At 41.0% G+C, this 27,063-nt stretch overlaps 1 protein-coding gene across 1 annotated transcript in view; it reads right to left on the bottom strand.

Annotated features, from left to right (window-relative positions):
• Window positions 1-2,940: 2,940 nt before the first annotated feature.
• TGFB2 (transforming growth factor beta 2) overlaps window positions 2,941-27,063 on the bottom strand; it is a 92,394-nt gene continuing 68,271 nt past the window's right edge. The window contains exons 3-8 of the mRNA XM_069955591.1: window positions 17,628-17,791; window positions 12,711-12,843; window positions 11,672-11,782; window positions 11,123-11,300; window positions 9,104-9,257; window positions 2,941-5,323 (exon numbers count right to left, since the gene is read on the bottom strand). Of these exons, the coding sequence (XP_069811692.1) occupies window positions 5,165-5,323; window positions 9,104-9,257; window positions 11,123-11,300; window positions 11,672-11,782; window positions 12,711-12,843; window positions 17,628-17,791 (899 nt within the window). The 3' untranslated portion in view covers window positions 2,941-5,164. The remainder of the gene's footprint in view (window positions 5,324-9,103; window positions 9,258-11,122; window positions 11,301-11,671; window positions 11,783-12,710; window positions 12,844-17,627; window positions 17,792-27,063) is intronic.

The raw sequence follows: 27,063 nt of genomic DNA on the forward strand, positions 1-27,063 counted from the left end.
GGCAGAAGGAGACTATCAACATGAAAATGCTCCATCCACAAGGGTCAGATTGGTTTCAGGAACTGGACAGTAAGGTGACCTTCACAATGCCCAGATCATAATCCCCCAGACATCTGTGGGATGAGGTAGAGCAGCTTAAGTGATCTCCAACTAATATTCAGCAGCTGCGGGAAGTGGTCTAGTCCATATGGTTAGATATTTTGTCATGACCTAGTGGTACAATGTCTATTTTTCTAGAAATGGTGGTGTAAGCAACATAATATTTACCATCACATATAAACATTAACCTGTGGTTCCTTTACTTAGAAGCCATTCTGCAATACTACAGTTGCCTAATGTGTAGCATGACTACCATATGTAGTATGATATTTAAGTGTGAAACAACTTGAAATAACTAGTATTATACCAAAAACTGCCAGTGCTTAGCTGTTGGGATGTTTCCACACTAATGGTAACTGGGAAAGAGTATACAGTAAGTCCTGGCACTTGCACGTTGCTGGTGCATCTTTCTGTTTATGACGCTGGCTGTGACATGTCAAGAAATGTTCTTAGTAAGTTGAGTTTATGCTTTCTTAACTCTATTTTCTACCAAGTTTCTGTTCACACATTTTTTTTCCAGTTATTTTTGCTTTTAGCCCTTTGTTTCATCCATTTACAATTCAAAATGAGGCCTATGAGTGTGAACTTAGTCTGAATGTGAATACTATTATCATATATTATATCTAAGGACTTTCTCCTTATAGGTTTTTAGTTTAGCAAATTATGAAAAATAACATATAAAAAATGCTGTAATGTAAATTAAAAGAAAAGAAAACACAAACTGTACAACTGAAATAATTTATTTACCACTACAGCACCACGAAAACAAACATACAATGTGTTAAAATACATAATAATCAGTCAAAAATACAGCTGAACTGGTTGTATATTTATTTTCTCCTACACGGTCTATACAGGTGTATTGTTGTATGAAACGCCCAAGGCTGAACAATTTTTGCCTAATTTTTTTCTTTTTATAAACAATACATAATAAAAAAAAAATAAACCCAATTCAAATGGAAAAACAAAAAAAATTCAAAAGTGGTAAGTAAAAAAAAAAAATCTGACTTAACAATGCACTGTTGAAGAAATCCATTTCACTCACATTTAATTGCATCCACCGCAGGGTAATGGTTTTGACATGCAAAATAAAGAAGCCTTTGCTATCCAGAATCCCACCAGTAACCATTACGCATTTGCTTCTCTCTTTAATCATCTCAACCCTTCAAAATTGCTTTACTGAAAACTTGGCGTATTTCCTGGAGAGCGGAAGTCAAACAAAAGTTCTAAGAATGATGAAGTCAAGAATATTTTTTATTTTTTTTCTTTAAAGTTCATGGTAAAAAAAAAATTAAATACACCTTTTATAGGTTGTTGCTGTGTATATAGGGTGCTTCTCAACCCTTTATAAAATATTTTACACTGACATTATTGGAATATGGCGTATTCACTGCACGTTCCTAGCAAAAAAAAAAGTAAAAAATGACAATAAAATAAAATCACTTACAAGTTGTTCCTGCTCATATTTATAACTATTTACAGAGTTGAGTAGAAGAAAGTTTTAGTTTTTTTTATTCAAAGCATACGGTAGGTTGTAGAGCGCACTATCATGGGGATGTTTTAGTAATGTTGAGAACTATTGGGTGTAAACTGTATAGAAAAAAAATTAGACTTTGTATAAAAAAAAAGAGACAAAATTAGAACGTTAATTGAATCGTTTGTGGAAGATAGGAAAGGCTTAAGTTAGACAATGATACTTTTTGAAATGATAAATGAGGAAGAAATTTTTTAATTAAATGTTACTTTTCTTACGTTTTAATTTCATTTTACAATTCTCTGTTAGGTAATAGCTGATAGCTGATGATCTGTTAAAAAAAAAAAAAAAAAAGTACACAAGGCTACTCGTTAGGTCACATGCACATATCGGAACCGGCTGTACGGAGGTATACTGACTGTGTGGCTCTACAGTTGCATTGTAACCCTACATGCTGTTTTATGTTGTTTTTGTTTTATGGTTGGAGAATAGCGCTATAATATGGTATTTGATTAAACATGCCACAGTGTGTAATAAAAAAAACTTTTGTGTGCTTCATACAGTGGAACCAATGAGTTCCATATTAAGGCTACATAAAACTTCAGAGGTTGAACTATGCATGGGGCAAAATGTCCCTGAATTTAGTAGACTAAATTAGAAATTGTGAAATAATATCTGAAAAATATTTAGAAAATACATTTTTTGTTACATTATTTACTGGAACAGAGTTCAAATTGAAATTTAGACTGCTTTGTTCTCCATCATTCTGACCAAATGGCAGACCAACCTATATTAATTCAATAGTCTAGATAGAGAGTTACCGTAGATAAACTGAACTGGAAAATTACTTAAGAACTGATACATGTTTTTTCTTTAGTTTTCTTGAAAAGTGTGACTCCTTGGGTTATGGATTGCTTTTCGGCTCAGCCTAGCGATTCCTTCAAATATGAATTTGACAACTAGAGTAGAATTTTGTTGCATTGATTAATGGAAAAAATTCGACTTACTGGCCTTAATATTAAAGGACAACTCTGAGCAGGGCAATTTTTTGTAAAAGTGCCAAGGAGGGGAAGGCTGAAAGAAATGACGAGCACTCACCTCCCTGGCTCCAGCGCTGATGCCGTGCACTGTCGATTTTGTCACTTCCTGGTTAAAGAGAGGACCTGGGATGTGTCAGGCCCACTCATCCAGTCAGCAACTGTAATTGGGTCATGCCTTGGACGTTGAATGGCTGAGTGGGCCTGACACGCCACATCCCAGGTGAAGTGGTACACGGCATCAGCGCTGGAGCCAGGGAGGTGAGTGCTTATTATTTATTTTAGCCTCCTCCTACCCAGAACTTAAAAAAAAAAAAAGTTTTGGGTAGGAGGAGGCTAAAATAAACAGGAGGCTTAGATATAACACTAAATAGTTTATCAGGTTGGGGTTCAACTTCACATATTCCCGACAATTAGACAATGTCCTAGTCTATGGAGTACAAAATAATTCCCAATAGATCTCAAATGCATTACCGTAAGAAACATCTCAACTTTTTTGTTCTGTTTGGAAATATACAGAAAAACGAAAGGAAGAAGAACAGGTAGCTTACGGCGTAATTATGAGCAAGATGTAGTAACATAACATATGTATTCTAGTGCAAGTCAATGTACAGGACTCAGCTCATACTGGCCAGCTACACAGAAAATCAACAATTTCCGAGCGATCAAAAAGAGCCCCAAGTGTAAAAAGTTGCCATAGCTGACATTTTGTACAGAGTATAAAAATACGGTATGATTGTATATTTTACACATGATGAACATAATTATTGGTTTTCAATGTTTACAACAGAGATCTACAGAATAGTTTCCAAATAATGTTGGCTCCACAGCCCCCCCCCCCCCACATTATAATACTATTGGTACAAATACATATACCCAAAAACAAAAAACATATAGCATAGCTATACAGCATCATAGTAAGGTCTGTTGATTAGACCAGCAATTATTAAATATTTCACTGGTTTAATAAATGAAATTTACATTAAATTCATTCATATAAATGCCTCAGACTGAGATTTCGGGATAGGATCAACAAATTTTTGTTGGGTACGGTAATTACTAAAATATTTGATACTTTGTATAAAATAACAGTATGGTTCTGATTGGTTGCTATGGGCATGTTGTAAGATTGTACATTGGTCTTCTACATAAGGAGACCCAGAGGTGCCATAAAAATTTGAGGGTGGACCAAAAGACCTTTTTTGGATTTTTGGTTTATGATAGGAACTGGGTGATTCTCTTTCATAGTTATTTTTGTTGTTAGTATTAGAAAAACATTACAGGAGACTGTCCCGATGACACATCAAGATGTCTTAGGTGCATTTAGATATCTAATATAGATCAGAAATCTAAATAGTCAACATGACTAAAAAGAAATTGGTCAAAGTTGGTCATACCGCCCAGCCTTCCGAGAGGTCTAGATGTTCAAGTCTACTGATCCAGACCCAGAAAAAGATTGAAGATAGCCTTTGTTTTGGCACAATAAAATATAGAAGGGATATGCCCACAATGAAATGTACCACCATTAAGGTTGAGGCAGTTGGAACAGGAATCGTAAGAGAACAGAAGAACAGTGGTTATGCCCATAGCAATCAGTCAGAGTCTGTCATTTTCAAGTAAAGATAAGAAAAAGCATCTAAATATTGTCTTGGTCCACTAAATCTACCTGTTTCTTAGATCCAACTCAAGTTTTTTTTAGACAACCATCTTGTACCTAGGGAACAGTGACCAACCTCACATGCATATCAGTCAAAAAGAGCAAAAAAAAAAAAAAAAAAAAAAAGAAACTAACCAATGTGTAGATGGCTTGTTGCAGAGAGAGAGAAAAAATGTCACTGTTACCGGGATAGATACGGCTCCACTAAATGGGATTTTTCCATTATTTTCTTCTTTCACATAATAACTAACACATTATTCCAGTGTTTATTCTTTTAAAATAATATTCTTGATGCTCAGAAAAAAAAAAATCGAGACATTCGATCTTGTTAATAGGTCGGAAACTCTATGTGAGGCAAATCTCCTATGTTTATACACATCTACTTTTTTATACCTTTTTTATTTTATAGTGTTGTCAACTACAAATACAAAAACAATTTTTTTAAAAAATTATAAAGTGGGCCTTTCAAAGCTGGTTACAACACAGGCATGGGAGGGAAACCAGAAAATCTCATGATGTATTCGACAGGGTACCAGAGAGGAAAAATGATGTGTCAACAAAATTAATTTCAGGAGACCTGGGTTGATCCTGGCAGGCATCGAGACTGAAGAAATTGGCCCAAATCTCTTACTGTAACACAGGAACATCATAGCATGGGAGAGGGTGTAATGTTCCACTCCAAGTTTTATTAACAACTCTGGATAAAGCCTTCGGTGATGTATAGTTTCTGCCAGTTATTAAAAATAAACTTTCAAAAAAGTTTACACTAGTACCGTTTTTGTCTTCTCTTTTTAGAATATAACACTGATCGAACAAGGCCTATTGTTTGCTTTTTTTCTTTGAAAAAGTTTTTCTTTTGTTTTATTCCCACTAAAAATACATGCCTTCACGGTAAGTCTAGCCACATTTACAAGACTTTACAATCATATTTGAAAGCTGTTCGATTTTCGGTGTCTTTCCCACGTAGTACAAGATGGTCAGAGATTCTAAATCTTGAGATACACAGCACGGTGAGGCGGATGCTTCTGGGTTGATGGTGTTATACAGACCAAGCACCTATGGAAAATAGATAGGAGGTATGTTAAATGTAACACATATGAGCAATAGCAAATTTGGACCTTGTGGGCCCCAATGATCTTATATGAGGTCTTTGGGCTTCCTCAGGCTTTTGGGCATGGTTGTTACCACAATTTCCTCACCTCCTACAGGATAAAGTCCTGATAATGAACATAACTACATTAAGGACCTTATGACACTGGATAATTTTTGCCAAAATTGTCAAAAGTTTGTTGGCCACACTTCTATCCGTATAATAGGGGATGCCCATCCCATCATATAAAAGGTGTAGTAATCTACGAGATGTGTAATACAGCCCTTAGATTTCTAAAAAGCTGTAGTTGTTCTGTCTATAAAGGCCATATTACACCAAGCAATTATCAACCGTATTTGCCCGATTATATGCCATTACGTCTGATGTACGCCTGGTGTAATAGGTAGTGTTAAAGGGCAATGATCAGCCAACATGCACATTGAAAGAAAACGATGCCGATAGCGATGGTCTGCTGGTTGTCGCTCCATGTAATAGGAGGGGAGGCAGCAGACCACCGATATCTCCTTTGGGCCACCTTGATGATGTTAAGATTGGGGGGGCGGCCCCCACGCAGCTCCCTGTGGGCCCCCCACTCCTCCCTGTCACTATCTTCTATGGACCACCCTGACGTAAAGATCTAAGGATCGGAGGGAATCCCCTCCAGCTTTCCACTGCCCTACACCCTGCTCCTCCCCACTCACTGTCGGTGCGTGTAATAGGGAACGAGGAGCTAGCTCGCCTGTTCCTTTAGTATGGGCCCTTAAGAAGGTTGACCTATGGAGGAGACATTCTTTACACAACAATTGAGATGGCTAGTCAGGTATCTCACCAAGCCCAAAACATCTGCTTATTAGGGATGAGCCAACCTCAAACACACTCAGGTTTGTCGGAACCCGAGCGTGCAGCATTGCTCGGATGTGTTCTAGGACTCCCCTTAGGGCTGCATCCACCTTCTCCAGCCTGTGGTACTCAAATGCAGAGAGTTCAGGTTCAGACAAACCTGAGTATCCTTGAGGCTCACTCATCTTTACTGCTAATACTTGGTTTATGGAAACCCAATTGACAACTCATTATGAGATCCTGTCCATTCAGGTCAAATATATCAAACCTTAGGTTGGCCAAAAACATTAGATTTAAGAAGTCAATTAGTGTGTTACATGATGCAATGTCCTACTACCTACAGCCTCCGTACGGCATTATATACCCATCTTAGAAGCAAGACATCTCGGGAAGAGTGGCTATAATTAGTTTCTTAAAGGGGTTTTCAGGTGTCAACAGGTGATCAGTCACTGAATGGTAGGGTGCTCCATTCATTGTATGGTGGTGGTGATATGTAACCGCTCAGCTCCCGTTCAAGTGAATGGCAAATAAGCTGCAGTAACCAGGTCTGGCCATTACAAATTGAACAATGATATTTTATAACAACAGTCATTGTTTGGATAATAACGGCTATTGTCTTTATATAATGGCAGTTATTTGCTGGTAAATTATGGCCGTCTAATAAAAAAACGCTTTTGACGGTGTGTGAACATAACCTAAAGCAGACACTGAAGCTGTGGATAGCTCAACAGTCTGGTTTGCCTGGAAAACCCCTTGAAGAAACGAATCATTCTTCTGGAAAAGTATTGTTCCTATGATAGGAACACGGTGCTGGATCGATGATACAGCAAAAACATAGATTGCTATAGGCACTGCATTACAAATCCATACAATACAAGGCTATGTTCAAACATTGAATGACACCAGCTGTTCCATGACGGAACGGAACGGCCGGTGTCAGATAAGATCATCCTGGCCGGTATGATCTTTAGCACCGCTGCGTTCTGATGCGAGCACATTAGTGCGCGCGCATCAGAACTCCCCACTGCACACAATAGAGCGTGCGGCCGGAGCCGCTCACTCCACAGTGCGCACTGACAGGACATGTCAGTTTTTTGCGACGTCGCTAGAGATCCCGGCCGGAGTGTATACTATGTGTATACACTCTGTCCAGGATTCCATAGATGGCAACGTAACGTATATTTTGTAATAATCACGGCCGTTGCTGCAATCGGCAACAATGGACGTACTTTTACAAAAATATACATTGTGTGAACATAGCCCAAATCCGTAATACAGACGTAAGAGGAATAGAAGCAGTGACGGAAAATCAACTATAACACGTTTGGCTTGAACAATATATAGAATCAATATACAAAATTTTTAAATAAAATTATAAAAGAAAAAACTCACAAATCTAGTAGTTGCAAAGCTCCTTTTTACAGCACATAAGGCGGCCTATTTCTGTGGCACTATAGGAAGTGTATAAGTTACCCGGTGGCAACGCTTACGGATTTATAAGGATGCCATTAATAGGTTAGTAAAACATAAAGTGACCTTTTCCTACAGGTTCAATGGACTATTTATAACCAAGCACAGAGGACCTCTTCAGCGCGGCCACAAAGCCTACGTTGTGTTACATTCCTGCTGGCGTCTTGTGTACCGTAAATGCCTAAAAGATATTTGTGACAGCTAAACTTCCTGAGAACATTTCTCCTGTAAAGTGCGGAGTGAGGTTTAAGGTTCTAGAGGTTCCACTATATATGAGACTTGTGGTATAAGACTCCAACGTACGTAAATACCCATAGTCTATTACTATGAGTTTCAGGAGAATCTGTCAGTAGGTTTATGACGCCTTAAATAAGGGCAGCATACACTAGTGACAGAAATGCTGAACAGATCCGCGTATTACTTACATCATTCTGTTCAGCCGTTCTCCTAATATGCAGGAGAATAGAATTCTTGACACACCCCTCCCTCCGCCCTCCAGCTGCTGATTGACAGTTTACTGCCTATACACAGCATGGATAGATAACTGTCAATCAGCAGCTGGGGGGCAGAGTTTTCTGCCTCTCATGAATATCCAGGACTACTGAGCTCATGCATATAATGGAGAGGACTACTTAAATAAGGGCAGCATAAAATAGTGACAGAAATGCTGAACAGATCGGTGTATTACTTACATCATTCTGTTCAGCCGTTCTCCTAATATGCAGGAGAATAGAATTCTTGACACACCCCTCCCCCCGCCCTCCAGCTGCTGATTGACAGTTAACTGCCTATACACAGCATAGATAGATAACTGTCAATCAGCAGCTGGTGGGCAGAGTTTTCTGCTTCTCATGAATATCCAGGACTACTGGGCTCATGCATATAATAGAGAGGACTACTTGTCCATGTTATTCAGGAGGAGATCTCTGGATCAGTTGCATAGGACAATGTAAGTGATACATCATTCTGTTCAGCTTCTCTGTCACTAGTTTATGCTACTAATTTTGGCAGCACCCGGCAACCATCTTATATAGTAGGGGGAAAGAAAGATCTGGTAGTTGGGTGTCAACTGTCCAATCCTTTTGTTTTTTGGGGGGATAGGCCACCTCCTAAAGTTTTGGTCAGCAGCATTCCCTATCTCTCCACTGAAAATACATTCCCACTTGGCCACACCAGAAGGTCATGTGTATAGAGAGTTAAAGAGGTACTCTGGCAAAAAATATTTTTTCTTTCAAATCAACTGGTCCTGCTCTGGACAGTTCCTAACATGGACAGAGATGGCAGCAGAGAGCACTGTGTCTGACTGGAGAGAATACCCCACTACCTGCAGGACAATCAGCAGCTGTTAAGTGCTGGAAGACTGGAGATTTCTTTAATAGAAGTAAATGACAAATCTATATACAGTAAGTCATGTATGTTAATTACAAACGACTTACCCGAGAGTGCTGTGTGTCTGAGCTCCATAAATAGGGACAAGCTCCAGCGCAGAAGTTTGCATTATAGCCTTTTGGTTCGTGTATCCATTTCCATCCAAGGTCCCTCTTGAAGTCGATGAACAAAGGGCGTAGACAACAGTTGTCCTGGACATTTCTATGGAGACACAAACTTTACAGTTACTCTTCATATATCTCACAAAGCTGTTGTCCAATTAAGAATTCAATTGGACAATGTTGTTTCTAAACAACTCCACAAGCTCCGCCCCGCAGAGTCAATTAAAGTAAATGACTTTAAGGGTATAAACCCACACACCAGATATGCAGCAGATATGCAACAAATACGCAGCAGATTTGTTGGTACAGATTTGATGCTGTGTTCAGTTATTTAGATCTAATCTGCTGCGAGTTTGCTGCGAGTTTGCTGCGTATCGCAGCAGTAAATACGCTGCATATACGGTGTGTGGGTTTATACCCTAAGGGGTCTTAAAATGTCCTAAAAACTGCTTAGAAACTAAAACCTAAGTTACCATAATACATATAAGAGAATGTATATTGTAATTTAACACTTAATATCAACAAATAAAATTTGCAAACTCTACTTAAAGGAGAAGTCCGGCGAAATTTTTTTATTAAAGAATTGTATTGCCCCCCAAAAGTTATATAAATCACCAATATACACTTATTACAGGAAATGCTTATAAAGTGCTTTTTTCCTAAACTTACTACTTACTTACTTACTACTGCATCAAGGCTTCACTTCCTGGATAACATGGTGATGTCACTTCCTGGATAACATGGTGATGTCACGACCCGACTCCCAGAGTGTGCGGGCTGTGGCTGCTGGAGAGGATGATGGCAGGGGGATGCTCAGTGTCCCTCCAGTGCCCTGTGTCCCTCAGTGTCCCCCTGCCATCATCCTCTCCAGCAGCCACAGCCCGCACAGCTCTGGGAGACGGGTTTTGACATCACCATGTTATCCAGGAAGTGACATCACCATTTTATCCAGGGAGTGACATCACCATTTTATCCAGAAAGTGATATCACCATGTTATCCAGGAAGTGACATCACCATGTTATCCAGGAAGTGACATCACCATGTTATCCAGAAAGTGACATCACCATGTTACCCAGGAAGTGAAGCCTTGATGCAGTAGTAAGTGCAGGGAAAAAAGCACTTTATAAGCATTTCCTGTAATAAGTGTATATTGGGGATTAGTATAACTTGTGGGGGGCAATACAATACTTTCATAAAAAATTTTGACGGACTTCTTTTTTGAAGGGTTTTTCAGGAGTTTCTAAAAAATAGACTGCTGTTTAAAGTGACACTGTCACCTCCTTTTTGCATTCTGACATCTCTACAGAGGTGTAAAGGGTAAATTTAGCGGTTTTCATACCTTATTTTATATCATACGTCATGATGCTTGTTCAAGTAAAAAGTCATCTTTTATCAACTGCAGATTGTGTTAAGTGGGCGGGGCCTTGCGCCATTAGCGCCACTTAGCCCCGCCTACAACACCACAGTTGGCCCCGCCCCCTCGCCGGCCATTGGAACAGGCTGGCAGAAAGGTCTAGACCCCGCCCCCTTTACGTCGGTCAACCAATGGGCGTCAAGGGGGCCACTTTTTACTTGAACAAACACCATGACGTATGATATGAAATAAGGTATGAAAAACGCTAAATTTACCCTTTACACCTGTGTCGAGATGTCAGAATGCACAAAGGGGGTGACAGTGTCACTTTAAGATCCGCTGTGCTCGTGCAGCAAACCGACAGCAGGTGTTCTGTTCCCCTGCAGCACCCCCACAGGAGGAGTGAAGAATTACATGGTGCTCATTAAAATCAATGGGCTGCTTATGTAACACATGGACTGGTTGGGTCCTCCAGAGACAAGGAAACTTTTTGTTTCCCATCTCACTAACTAAATTTGATTTTCTAACTAATTAGATCTTCTATTCTATTATAGTCATTATATCTATCTCTTCGTTGATGGGAACATTTACAGCTATTCTGCTCACGTACCTGAAACAATAGGCAGCGTCTAATGCCCGTTTCCTCCGTCGACTCGATTGCTGGGACTCTTGTCTGTATGACGGTAGCAGCATCAGCAGTAGATGGGGGGTCTGGCTGTTGTGCTTTTTCAGACCAGGCTTCAGATTTTTGTGGTCCACGATAGGGTATAAGAAGGAGTCATCGATACCTAAAAGATAGAAACCGGAATCAGGATTGATATCTACTAGAGATGAGCGGATTGCCCATCTATTCAAAGCCAAGCACTTTGTTTGATCGGCATGCAACTTATCATCCTGCTGCCTTTCAACTCTGTTCTGCTCCCTGCCACTCCTCCCCGGATATCGGGGAAAGCTGGATCCAGTCCTGGGAAATAAGGAGAATTTTCCCAGGACTGGATCCAGCTTTTCCCGACACCTGGAGCTGACAATGGAATATCTCCATACGTAGAGCCTGCAGAGCTGAAATCATGAGTCAGTATTTGAGTGACTTTAGCTGGAGCACTACACGAGGACAACACTCAGCTATGCTCTAATACAGGCTCCTATAATGTTACTGTACCTGCAAATCTGGTCTCTAGCTCCTCACTTTTGTTCGGGATGATGTAGTTATTGGAGGGTACGAAGGTGCAACAAGGACAATGTAAACTTATTTTAAATCCAAGATTTCGATCTGTAAAAGAAAAAAAAAAGTTACAAATGTCACGAATCAGAATTAGGCTAAGTTCAAACAACATCCAAAAAAAAAGAAAAAAGCGTCCGCTTTTTGTGTTTAAAAAGACGTCTGTTGCATCATTTCAATTGTCTTAACTAAAATGCATTGACGTCTATGGAATAACGGATGTCTTTTTCACATATTGTATTGAATATGTCCACCTCAAAAGACGTCCTTCATTCAATACAATGTGTAAAAAGACGTCCGTTATTCCATAGACTTCAATTCATTTTAGTTAAGCCAATTGAAATGATGCAATAACGGACTTCTTTTTAAACACAAAAAGCGGACGCCTTTTTCCTTTTTTGGACGTTGTGTGAACATAGCCTAATATTGTTCCATTTGTTTTTCTAAATTTTTTTTATGACTCTATTGTGTCCCTTCCCTCTCTTTTCTGTAATTTATTGTGAACCACCTCTTTGGGCCAGAAGACTCTAGCGGACTCAAGCTGTCCATGTGTTAAGGTGTCCATACATCTTGCCAGCCGCCATCAGTGGGTTTGGCCATATGTCTCGGGTAGATGGCGGCCTTTTGAGAGATGATGTCGGTGAGGGGATGGGGTCAGCTGGTTTGGATTAACCCCGAATGCTTGGCCAACAGTTAATGTAAATGTATAACCATTAGAGGTGAGCTCGCGCATGCTCGAGTCCGATTGTTCGGCATTGGCTGAAGAAGTCAGCCCAAGGGACACATATGCCTATGGCATATGGTTGTATCCACATTTTCCTGGACTCCCTAGGGCTGCATCCAATTTCTTCAGCCAATGGTATCTAAATGCCAAACGATCGGAATCGAGCATAGTGTTTCACACCAATGACTAAAGACCACCATGGCCCAAACGTAATAAGATCTTCTACAAGGGATCGGAGCAGAGACCCGTCCTTACCTCGGTGACGGAGCCATTCCTTTATAGCTTCTGTCACATCGAATGACAACCACTCCCCCTCCGCTCTCGTCTTCACCACTTTACTGTCTATGTAGCGCTGCATCGGGGACGTTAAGTCTTTGGATTTAAGAATCTGTAGGGACACAATAAGAAAAGGCAAAAACTTCAGACACCGCAACACTATTAAATACACAATAAATAGAATTATCACAAAAATAATAAATAAATATGAAAAAATTACAAATTGTTGGAAAGGAGACCGCTGCCATATACAAGTGAGGGTTAGTTGAGAAGTTTGCTTCTTCTCCATTCTGCATCTCTTTAAAGGGGTACTCCAGTGAAAATCTTTTATTTCAAATCAACTGGTTTTTAGAAAGTGCCAGAGATTTGTAATTCACTTATATTTAAAAATCTCCAGACTTCAATTACTTATTAACTAAGGTATGTTCTGCAGGAAGTGGTGTATTCTCTCTGCTGCCACCTCTGTCCATGTCAGGAACTGTCCAGAGCAGGAGAGGTTTTCTATGGGGATTTGTTACTGCTCTGGAGAGTTCCTAACATGGACAGCAGGTGGCAGCAGAGAGCACTGTGTCAGACTGGAAAGAATACATCACTTAATGCAGGACATACAGCAGCTGATAAGTATGGGAAGACTTGAGATTTTTTAAAAAGAAGTAAATTACAAATCTATACAACTTTCTGAAACCAGTTTGTTTAAAAGAAAAAGATTTTTGCCCGAGTACCCCTTTAAGAGAAGAGCTAAGAAAGAGCTAAGAAATGTTCACTAGAGCCAAAAAGGCACAAATACTGCAATGTCATAAATGTGCTGCAGTGGAAAATGTTTTATACAATAGTAAAATATAAACATGATTCGGACAATGGAGCGGAGCAATAAGGCGGACAAAGCAGCAGTCCCACAGACACACTTCATCAACACTTCATTGCCCATTGAGTTCTCACTTTTATATGAAATCGGACTTAACTCTTGGCTGCACCATGGAGAACTATCAACAATACAGGATATACTCTGGATACTTCACACCCCATATACTCCTGATACTCTGTATAGAGTCTGTACGGTCGGCACTTAGTACTCCATAATAAGAATGTGAGAACAGAATACAAGAGATCTTTGCTAATTTTTGAAAAGGAGAAAGTAAAATCTCGCATGGCCCTAAGGATTCAGAGCTCTTACTCAGGACTTGGGTGAAGCCCCTTTGGCAGTGATTTCGGCCCCCGGTCTTCTTGGCTGTGAGGCCACAAGGTTTACACCTGGATTTTGTTTTTTTATGTTATACTTCTCTGCAGATCCTCTTACACCCCGTCAGGTTGGATGGGGGCAGTCGGTGGAGCCATTGTGTGGTCTCTCCAGAGATGTATAACTGGGGTCACGGCTCTCACCAAGACATTGAAAGAGTTGACCCTGCGTTGTCCCGAAGACGTGCTTAGAGCCATTGTCTAGGTGGAAGGTGAACCTGCGGCCGACTCTGAAGTCCAGAATGCTCTGGATCAGGTTTTTATTAGGAATATCTCTGTAATTTACTCCATTCAGTTCTCTCTCCACCCGGACCCGTCCCCCTGTTCCCCGACCATGCTTCACTGTAGGGTTGATATTAGGCGGGTGATGAGAAGTGCCCGATTTTCTCCAGAAATGTTGATTAAAAAAAAAATTTAGGCCAAAAATTTAGGCCAAAAAGTTCTGTTTTGGTTTCATCACACCAGAGAATCTTTTTCCTCCTTTAGGTGTTTTTTTTTTTAGCTTTCATGTGTCTATTATTAAGGAGAAGTTTCCTCCTGGCCTCTCTGCCATAAAGACCAGATTGGTGGAGACTGAAGTAATGGTGAACTTCTGGAAATTTCTTCTATCTGCACACAGGATGTTTGAAGTTAGGCCACTTGGTTCTTGGTCACCTCTGTTACCAAGACCCTTCTCCCCTGATGACTAACACTTGTGGGATGGCAGCTCAAGGAAAAGCCTTAGTTGTTCCATCTTCCCTCATGTAAGTATTATGGAAGCTGCTAAGTTCTTGGGAACGTCCAGTGTATCAAAAGTGTTACCTTTTTTATATTTGCTCCTCCACACAATCCTGTCTCTGAGCTCTACAGGCAGTTCTTTCCTCCTCATGGCTGTTTTTTTTTTTTTGCTGTTATATACATCATCAGCTGTGAAACCTTATATAGACGGGGCGGAGTCTTTCCAAATCCTGTCCAATTGGCTGAATTATCACTGGTGACTCCAATCAAGGCGAAGAAACATCTCAGAGATGATCCAGAGAAACAGGAGGAGCCAGAGCTCAATGTCAAGTGTCGTAGCTAAAGGTCTGAATACTCAAGTCCATGTGAAATTTTTGTTTTTCCTTTTAATACATTTGCAAAAAAAATTCTGTTTCGGGGCATTAAATGGAGAATAATGCTAAAAATTATAAGTGAAATTATTAGTTAAGGATTTATATCTCCTAAACAGAGATGATCAAAACTGTATAAAAAATTCTCCAATAATTCCCAACCATGTGAATCTCGGACTTTACGGTCATCTGCCTCTACCATCTCATCTGCTGGCGCAGCGCTCTGTTTGTACAATCCTGCCCATTGACCCGTCAGTGAATGTAAACTCTTGGTTTTTATCGGAGCCGTGTGACAGTCGGGACAGTGTTTAAAAAGCTTGAAAACTATCACTGAGATGTCATCTGCAGAGAAGAATTCCCATAAAGCGCAACGTTATCTGATCACATTCCAATAAAGTCAACGTTTGGCAGAAATACTCCGAAACGGAGCTCTGACCCCGCGTGACTCTACGGCCATTTCTCTTGGGAATCCTGTCTGTTCTGTCACTATCTAACCTCCTTGTATATCCCGAAAGCATCAGCGGACCATTAACATTAATCCCTGGTATCCAGAAAAGATCCCCCAAAACTGCAGCTCCTACTACGGCCTGAAGCAATCGCCGGGACTCCAATATGAAGGGAAATCTGTTTTTGTGAGATATGGTTTAAAGGGAATTTATTAGCTCAGATTTCCTTACTATGTGATCTCCTGCCGGAGAGCGCTTGGGTTGACATGGTAGCATCCACATATTCTGTGCATGACTTCATGTCATGTGACCTCCGCTTATAAGAATAAGGTGTAAGAATGCAGGTCAGGCCGCTAATTAAAGGAAACCTGAGTTAGGCTTCGTTCACATCTGTGTCTCCTTCACAGGGTCCGTTCACTACAACAGCTGGATGGTTCATTGAACAATGGATACTAACAAATTCTGCTGGATCCAATTGCCTTTAAAGGGGTTATCCAGTGCTACAAAAACATGGCCACTTTCTTTCAGCGACAACACGACTCCAGTTTAGGTGCGGTTTGCAATTAAGCTCCATTCACTTCAATGGAACCGAGCAGCAAAACCCCACCCAAGCTGGAGATAAAAGTGGGGCTGTCTCTGGAAGAAAGTGGCCATGTTTTTGTAGCGCTGGTTAACCCCTTTAAAAGGGTTTTCCTCTCTGACAAAGTAATACCCTTTCCAGCATTTGCCCCCCTTCCCCCACAATCTCAAGAACGGGGACCCCAGTCTCTTGTTAGAATAGAGCAGCATGTTGTACATGTCCACCACCGTTCCATTCATTCTCTATGGGAAATAGTTGGACACTGTACTCAGCTGTTACCGCAACTCCCACATTAGAGATGAGCGAACCGGGTTCAGGTTCGAGTCCATCAGAACCCGATCGTTCGGTATTTGATTAGCCGGGGCTACTGAACTTGGATAAAGCTCTAAGGTTGTCTGGAAAACATGGATACAGCCAATGACTACATCCATGATTTCCACATAGCCTTAGGGCTTTATCCAACTTCAGCAGCCACCGCTAATCAAATGCCGAAAGTTCGGGTTCGGATGGACTCCAGCATGCTCCAGGTTCGCTCATCTCTATCCCACATTGAATGAATGGTGCAGGGCCAAAATGCACAACCCACTTTTCCATTCTAATGCGGCACTGGGGCCTCTGTTTTCAAAATTACAGACCCCAGTTATCAGATCTACTGCGATAACTGAAGCCCTGGGGCCAGAGGATAGGGAAAAACTCAGACAGCAATACCCTTTAAATGGGTTCCATTGGGTTTTGTCTGGTGTCTGTTGTGTAGCACGATATGAGCAGACAAAAAAAATGTCAAGCGGACTGTAACTTTCTTTCACCGGGTGTGGATATGATGCTCGGGGGTGTGAATATGAAGCTCAGGGGATAGAAGCCTCACATTCCCCTTATGCTTCTTCTGAAAAAAACCTACCGCCCACTTGACTACTTGGGTAAAGGAGTAGATTTGCAGCCAAATACAAAAATCTCTATGTATTGAGAATAGGGGGAAAAGAAAATAAACACATTGTTGTAATCAGGGCACCCGAGGTCACAAACTCCAATAACTCTGGCCACAACCTCTTAAAGAACAAAATCCTTTAAAGAAATAAAAAAAAACTGCAACCATACACCAAATCCACTGGAGTGGTGCCACAAATGTCATCATACATTGCTGCTGCTTTAGTCCGAGTTTGGGATTTATTCCTGGAATTTTCGACTACTTTGTGTTCTGTTCTCTGGAGCTTTTTTAATTACAAGATACAACGACAAAATCAAATTTTGTAAAATTCTTTGACGAAAAGCATAGAACATAAAATTAGACCTAGACTTTCTCAGAATGGAAAGTGGCTACAAAGACTGGAGGACTGAAGATATCTGTGTATTTCATGGACAGAATATGGATTTGAATAGTGTAGTACTTTATTTGAATAGTGGCGGCATTGCAGGGAAGCAGAACACTAGCTGTCAGCTTCCCTTAAAGATTATTGCTAATTGTCCTAGCAGCCTGTGATCATCTATCTTTCTAACAATAAGGACGGACCAGAGCATAGAGATACATATAAATTATTCCGGTTCTTACCTGATATAGTTCTATTCGCTGCTCCGATACGCGGGCTTTTGGATTCTGTAAACGAAACACTCTAAATTCTGCCTTCACTAAATTCGAAACATTTTTCTCCATTGTAGAGACGTCGAAACGGACGATTCTGAAGTAAGGATTGTAATAATTTAGGTGGATGGCATCTGCAAAAAGTAAAAATTTTTTTTTTTGTAAAAGTCGAGTAAAGCAAGTAATGTTAATTCAAAGACATTGAGACAATGATACGAACGTTGACTAATTAGACGCCAAATGGATATCAGTTTTCCAGGGGTCTGGCCATATACGACTAATAGCTGAAAACAGAATCAGCCTCCCCCACCCCATCCGCATTAGAGAGTCAATTGATCCAGTAAAAATCGGTGGGATTTGGCGACTTTCATGTAAGTGTATGGTCACCACCTTTAGGGTGCTACACTGACCATCTGTGTAGAAGAAGAGATGACTGGGAATATCAAACACCTTCCATTCCCCCAAGTTAGTCACATCTACAAAAGGAGATTACTATGCATTAAAGCAGGAATAAAGAACCTTCAGCTCTCCAGCTGTTGCAGAATTAAAATTCCCATTATGACTGGACAGCCAAAGCTAAAGCATGATGGGAATTGTAGTAACATCTGGACGGCCAAGCTTCCCCGTCCCTGGTCTACAGGATATGGTGGCTTCCCGATACTCCCATTACAGAAGTTGATGGGGAGAAAAGGGTCATTAGTGTTGGTTTTTTACTGCCAAACTCTTTTGTTCTGGAAGAGATAAGTAAGTCATAGATGTCTTACCTTCTCCAAAGAGGAAATGGAAACGTTGGGAAGGTCAAGAGAGATAACTATTGGCTTAACAAATTGAAAATATATGGCTACCTTTACTAAGTTTTAGATCCTATCTCCCCCCAATGAGTTCATTGAAGGTGTTTTTCACTTCTTTTAGCTGGGTTAACCTATGGAACATCTTCACTTACATGAAAGATGAGATGCAATACCACACACAACCTGTTGACAGGTATGGCGCTGTTGGTGGAAGCAAGTATTCAAGTTTTTTTAATCCCACACAACCCCTTTAGGAAATCTTACTTCTCCTAGTAAGGAAAAAACTTTCCAGTTTGGATGAATTATCCAAGACTGACCTAAACCTGACCTAAACCTTTAAGGCCTTTATATAAACCTTCTCATTAGGTAGATTGAATTGTGGGTAATTTGCACTAGTGTGGGAGTGATCTCCATCTGACATCATTGTGAGGTGATGTTTTGTTTTCCCTAGCATAGGCTTGTTGGCAAATCCATCATTGGCAACAAACATCGAAAGATTAACATGAGCGCAGAAAAAATAAATGTCTCTTTTTTCCTTGAAGGAAAAGACGGCAATCTCTAATAAGGATGAGCCGGGTCTAATTGCCTGAATTCTGTAAGGACGGGAGACTCTAAGGAACGTCTTTGTCTTGTAATTACCGCCGGTAAACAAGTGTTACCAAGATTTATTTTTATGGTCTTTTGTGTTTATGAAGCTCCCGTTCTTTGGTCTACGGCCAACACTTCACAATTACAGCTTCCAACCTGGTCTCCCGAAACGCAGTAGTCATCGAGAGAGGATTTGCAAATATTTACAGTTACATCCACTTATTAAAGCCAGTTGTTATCCCTGTCAGATCCCGGCCAATTCCTCTTCCCACCGGCAATTAGAGTAATTAGTCAGTTCTCTAAAGGCGATCTACCATGAAAGCCTGAATGTACAGTATCTATGCCGAGTGCGAACAATGACGGACGGCGGAAAAGCTTTAAAGACACGGGGGCTGCACCAATATTCATAAATATTAGTACGGCTCAGGAAACCTGTCTGGCTTTATTGATGTCTGCGGCTTCCGGAGAATTGATGGCGTCCTCTGGAATGTTAGCTGAGACGGGCAAAATGGCTCTCACTAATGTGTGAAAATCTATGAATGGACAAGATTTTAATGGACTGTCTGGACTGATAAGAATATCCTAATTCAGTGTACAACTAGCCAGCTCCACCGTGAGATAGATAGATAGATAGATAGATAGATAGATAGATAGATAGGAGATAGATAGATAGATAGATAGATAGATAGATAGATAGATAGATAGGAGATAGATAGATAGATAGATAGATAGATAGATAGGAGATAGATAGATAGATAGATAGATAGATAGATAGATAGGATATAGATAGATAGATAGATAGATAGATAGGAGATAGATAGATAGATAGATAGATAGGAGATAGATAGATAGATAGATAGATAGATAGGAGATAGATAGATAGATAGATAGATAGATAGGAGATAGATAGATAGATAGATAGATAGATAGGAGATAGATAGATAGATAGATAGATAGATAGATAGGAGATAGATAACAGATAGATAGATAGATAGATAGATAGATAGATAGATAGATAGATAGGAGATAGATAGGAGATAGATAGATAGGAGATAGATAGATAGATAGATAGATAGACTGATAGTTGGATAGATAGATAATAGATAGGAGATAGATAGATAGATAGATAGATAGATAGATAGATAGATAGATAGAAGATAAATAGATAGATATATAGGCGAGAGATAGATATAGATAGATAGATAGATAGATAGATAGATAGATAGATAGATAGATAGATAGATAGATAGATAGATAGATAGATAGATAGATAGATGAGAGAGATAGATAGGTAGATAGATAGATAGATAGATAGATAGATAGATAGATAGATAGATAGACTGATAGTTGGATAGATAGATAATAGATAGGAGATAGATAGATAGATAGATAGATAGATAGATAGATAGATAGATAGATAGAAGATAAATAGGCGAGAGATAGATATAGATAGATAGATAGATAATAAATAGATAGATAGATAATAGGAAATAGATAGATAGATAGATAGATAGATGGGGAGGAGGGGGATATGGCTGTAGATTCTCTTCTCTCTCTTTAGGGTACTTGCTGTAGAATACACAATAACCATGGTGCAGAGGGTATACTGTATATTATATTGTTACAGATTCCAGAACAATCGGCAGCATTTGTCCGTGTTTATGAGCCGCCATTATGTACGTGACCGGTTGCCATAAACATTGCCAGCGTTTTTCTTCATACACGGGTTATAGAGACACGTTCCATTACCCAGGAATGACTTACACCTGTATTTACATGACTGTAATGGAGTTGAACAGGTATTCTGGTCTGGAAGAATAAAGCCTGTATGTCGTGTGACACAATGTTAGTCAGTCTTTCCGTACTTTCTGTTTTCAGTATCTCTGCGTTCAGTCATTGAACAGCCACTGTTTACATCCAGACGCTGGTCATGTGATGGGCACCACATTGTTACAGCGGAGTTATTAGACAGATGGGGTCAGGCAGAATTACGATTCCAATGATGTTTCTATAAGGTGTACATCCCATACGAGCCTCTGTCACCAGTTTCTATTACTCTTCTTCATTACAATCAGATCTTTTATGTATAACACTATGACAGGTCACTGTCTCCTACAAAACCAGGACACTCTCCTGCTGCCGCTGCTGCTGCTGACCTCATTGGTTATAATGTTGTGTGGCACATGTATCTCTTACATCAGGGTCAGATTATTGGAGGTCACTGCCTTCATGTTTATATGAGGTTATGTCCTCCCACCTGAGAGAGGAGGTCACTGCTTCCCCACAATATCAGCATACTCCTCTCCTGCTGCAATCCTCAGCCCATAACCATAGAGACTTTAATGGGGAGATTTATCAAACATGGTGTAAAGTGAAACTGGCTCAGTCGCCCCTAGCAACCAATCAGATTCCACCTTTCATTTTCTAAAGAGCCTGTAAGGAATGAAAGATGGAATCTGATTGGTTGCTAGGGGCAACTGAGCCAGTCTCTCTTTACACCATCTTTTATAAATCTCCCCCTATGTCACCAACATTTCATATCATCGTCCTGTGTACACAAGACTCTTCACAAACATCATCATAAGACTGGTCTGGTCACTGCCCCCTGCAAAATCAGCACATCCATCTCCTGCAGATATCCTCATTCCCTATGAATATTCACTTCATACTAGCATATGATTGACATGAGGCTATGTCCTCAGAAACATGAGTGCTAAGGTCACTGCCTCCCACCATCACACTCCTCTCCTGCTGCTATCCTCATTCCCAGAGTTTCCAAGATAGTCCCCTGAATGGAGCCCTGGTAGAAGTGTGAACCTAGCCTAACCTTGTCACTATAAACATAGGTCACTGCCTCCTCCAGAATCAGCACACCATCTCCTGCTGCTACCATCACTCCCTATCAATAATCACTTCATAACAGGGTCCCCGGGTGTCCGGGTGACCTACATCACATGACTGGTCAGGTCACTGTCTCCCACAAAGCCAACACGCTCCTTCTCTACTGCTGTTTCCTTATTGTGGCTTTTTTTCCTTGTTTTTAAAAGAGTACTTTCTGGTTTCAGAAAGTTATACCGATTTGTAATTTACTTCTATTTAAAAATCTCCAGTCTTCCAGTACTTATCAGCTGCTGTATGTCCTGCAGGAAGTGGGGTATCCTCTCCAGTCTGACACAGTGCTCTCTGCTGCCACCTCTGTCCATGTCAGGAACTGTCCAGAGTAGTAGCAAATCCTCATAGAAAACCTCTACTGCTCTGGACAGTTCCTAACATGGACAGAGATGGCAGCAGAGAGCACTGTCCCACTTCCTGCAAGACAATCAGCAGCTGATAAGTACTGGAAGACTGGAGATTTTTTTTTAAATAGAATTAAATGACAAATCTATAGAACTTTTTGAAACCAGATGATTGAAAAGAAAAAGATTTTGGCCAGAGTATTCCTTTAAACTAAGGCCCAGCTAATGTATGCAGCTCCCTCTCAGGTGGGTCAGGTGGACACTTGGGGTCATGGAAGCGTCATGGTCGCGTCCTCTGAAGCAATGTAGCACCTTCTTCTTGGTTGCTGAGAAGCGTCGGTGTCCTCGGTGTTTACTACAGCCTGCACGGAGTACGTTTCCACTGTTCTGTTATGAAACGCAAACTGGCAGATAAATGACCAATAAAAAGTATGAGAATTTGGGAAAAAGGACTAATGATTCTGGCGAAAATTCCTCTGCTTATTCTCGTTGGGGGGAGAGCCGGATAACAGTAGGTCTTCTGTTTTCTATTCCCTCTCTCCTGAACGCAATGAGAGACGAGCACAAACCTCAATGCTCCGGCTTTGCCAAACCACCTCGTTGTCACAGCAGCAGCGCAAATTGCCAAAATAACATGTAAATCCCGACAAACTCTGCTGCCTGGATTATCCTCACTGGTAAAGACACTAAGCAATGCTACAGGAGAGCCGACTGCAAAGTGCTGGGATCCCAAGCTTACCACACCCAGCCCATTCTTCTCCACACCCAACCGTACTAGAAAGAAGGAGACTCCACGTGTTAGGATCATAAATTGGCGATAGAGTCATCGATAATAAAGATGCTGATACTGCTTATAGGGGCTTCATGCAGGGCAGGAGGGGAAATAAATAATGCCGCCATAATACTGCCACAATAATAGCATCTAAAGTATACTGCCATACAGTGCCAATGGGGAGTGGGGTTGGGGGCCAACGCAATAGCATCAAATGGTTCCTAAGTAACATTATTACAGTGCAATACAGTGAGCACATAGTGTTATACATGGACACATAGCACCATACAGTGTACACATAGCACCATACAGTGCATACATAGCCCCATACATGGACACATAGCACCATACAGTGTACACATAGCACCATACAGTGTACACATAACCCCATACAGTGTACACATAGCCCCATACAGTGTACACATAGCCCCATACATGTACACATAGCACCATACAGTGTACACATAACCCCATACAGTGTACACATAGCACCATACAGTGTACACATAACCCCATACAGTGTACACATAGCACCATACAGTGTACACATAGCCCCATACATGTACACATAGCCCCATACATGTACAAATAGCACCATACAGTGTACACATAGCACCATACAGTGTACACATAGCACCATACATGCACACATAGCCCCATACAGTGTATACATAGCACCATACATGCACACATAGCCCCATACAGTGTACACATAGCACCATACAGTGTACACATAGCCCCATACAGTGTGTACATAGCCCCATACAGTGTACACATAACCCCATAGAGTGAATACATAGCCCCATACAGTGTATACATAGCCCCATACAGTGTATACATAGCACCATACAGTGTATACACAGCCCCATACAGTGTACCCTTAGCCCCATACATGTACACATAGCCCCATACAGTGTATACATAGCCCCATACAGTGTATACATAGCACCATACAGTGTATACACAGCCCCATACAGTGTATACATAGCACCATACATGCACACATAGCCCCATACATGTACACATAGCCGAATACAGTGCATACATAGCCCCATACATGTACACATAGCCCCATACATGTACACATAGCACCATACATGTATACATAGCCCCATACAGTGTATACATAGCCCCATACAGTGTACACATAGCACCATACATGTATACATAGCCCCATACAGTGTATACACAGCCCCATACAGTGTACACATAGCCCCATACAGTGTATACATAGCCCCATACATGTACACATAGCCCCATACAGTGTATACATAGCCCCATACAGTGTATACACAGCCCCATACATGTACACATGACCCCATACAGTGTACACATAGCACCATACAGTGTACACATAGGCCCATACAGTGTACACATAGGCCCATACAGTGTACACATAACCCCATACAGTGTATACATAGCACCATACATGTACACATAACCCCATACAGTGTATACATAGCACCGTACATGTACACATAGCCCCATACATGTACACATAGCACCATACAGTGTACACATAGCCCCATACAGTGTACACATAGCACCATACAGTGTATACATAGCACCATACAGTGTACACATAGCCCCATACAGTGTATACATAGCCCCATACAGTGTACACATAGCCTCATACAGTGCATACATAGCCCCATACATGTACACATAGCCCCATACATGTACACATAGCCGCATACAGTGCATACATAGCCCCATACATGTACACATAGCCCCATACAGTGTATACATAGCCCCATACAGTGTACACATAGCCCCATACAGTGTATACATAGCCCCATACATGTACACATAGCCCCATACATGTACACATAGCCCCATACATGTACACATAGCCCCATACATGTACACATAACCCCATACATGTACACATAGCACCATACAGTGTATACATAGCCCCATACAGTGTACACATAGCCCCATACATGTACACATAACCCCATACAGTGTATACATAGCCCCATACATGTACACATAGCCAAATACAGTGCATACTTAGCCCCATACATGTACACATAGCCCCATACATGTACACATAACCCCATACAGTGTACACATAGCACCATACATGTACACATAGCCAAATACAGTGCATACTTAGCCCCATACATGTACACATAGCCCCATACATGTACACATAACCCCATACAGTGTATACATAGCCCCATACAGTGTACACATAGCCCCATACAGTGTATACATAGCCCCATACATGTACACATAGCCCCATACATGTACACATAGCCCCATACATGTACACATAGCCCCATACATGTACACATAACCCCATACATGTACACATAGCACCATACAGTGTATACATAGCCCCATACAGTGTACACATAGCCCCATACATGTACACATAACCCCATACAGTGTATACATAGCCCCATACATGTACACATAGCCAAATACAGTGCATACTTAGCCCCATACATGTACACATAGCCCCATACATGTACACATAGCCCCATACATGTACACATAGCCCCATACATGTACACATAACCCCATACATGTACACATAGCACCATACAGTGTATACATAGCCCCATACAGTGTACACATAGCCCCATACATGTACACATAACCCCATACAGTGTATACATAGCCCCATACATGTACACATAGCCAAATACAGTGCATACTTAGCCCCATACATGTACACATAGCCCCATACATGTACACATAGCCCCATACAGTGTATACATAGCCCCATACAGTGTACACATAGCACCATACATGTATACATAGCCCCATACATGTACACATAGCCCCATACAGTGTATACACAGCCCCATACAGTGTACACATAGCCCCATACAGTGTATACATAGCCCCATACATGTACACATAGCCCCATACAGTGTAAAATAGCCCCATACAGTGTATACACAGCCCCATACATGTACACATGACCCCATACAGTGTATACATAGCACCATACAGTGTACACATAGGCCCATACAGTGTACACAACCCCATACAGTGTATACATAGCACCATACATGTACACATAACCCCATACAGTGTATACATAGCACCGTACATGTACACATAGCCCCATACATGTACACATAGCACCATACAGTGTACACATAGCACCATACAGTGTATACATAGCACCATACAGTGTACACATAGCCCCATACAGTGTACACATAGCCCCATACAGTGTACACATAGCCCCATACAGTGTACACATAGCACCATACATGTACACATAGCACCATACAGTGTATACATAGCCCCATACAGTGTACACATAGCCCCATACAGTGTACACATAGCACCATACATGTACACATAGCCCCATACATGTACACATAGCCCCATACATGTACACATAGCCCCATACATGTACACATAACCCCATACAGTGTACACATAGCCCCATACAGTGTACACATAGCACCATACATGCATACATAGCCCCATACATGTACACATAGCCCCATACAGTGTATACATAGCCCCATACAGTGTATACATAGCCCCATACAGTGTATACATAGCCCCATACATGTACACATAGCCCCATACATGTACACATAGCCCCATACAGTGTACACATAGCCTCATACAGTGTACACATAGCCACATACATGTACACATAGCCCCATACATGTACACATAGCCCCATACAGTGTACACATAGCCTCATACAGTGTATACATAGCCCCATACATGTACACATAGCCGCATACAGTGCATACATAGCCCCATAAATGTACACATAGCCCCATACAGTGTATACATAGCCCCATACAGTGTACACATAGCCCCATACAGTGTATACATAGCCCCATACATGTACACATAGCCCCATACATGTACACATAGCACCATACAGTGTATACATAGCCCCATACAGTGTACACATAGCCCCATACAGTGTACACATAGCCCCATACATGTACACATAGCACCATACAGTGTATACATAGCCCCATACAGTGTATACATAGCCCCATACAGTGTACACATAGCCCCATACAGTG

Source organism: Dendropsophus ebraccatus, chromosome 15, assembly GCF_027789765.1.
Source record: "Dendropsophus ebraccatus isolate aDenEbr1 chromosome 15, aDenEbr1.pat, whole genome shotgun sequence".
Classification (NCBI taxonomy): domain Eukaryota; kingdom Metazoa; phylum Chordata; class Amphibia; order Anura; family Hylidae; genus Dendropsophus; species Dendropsophus ebraccatus.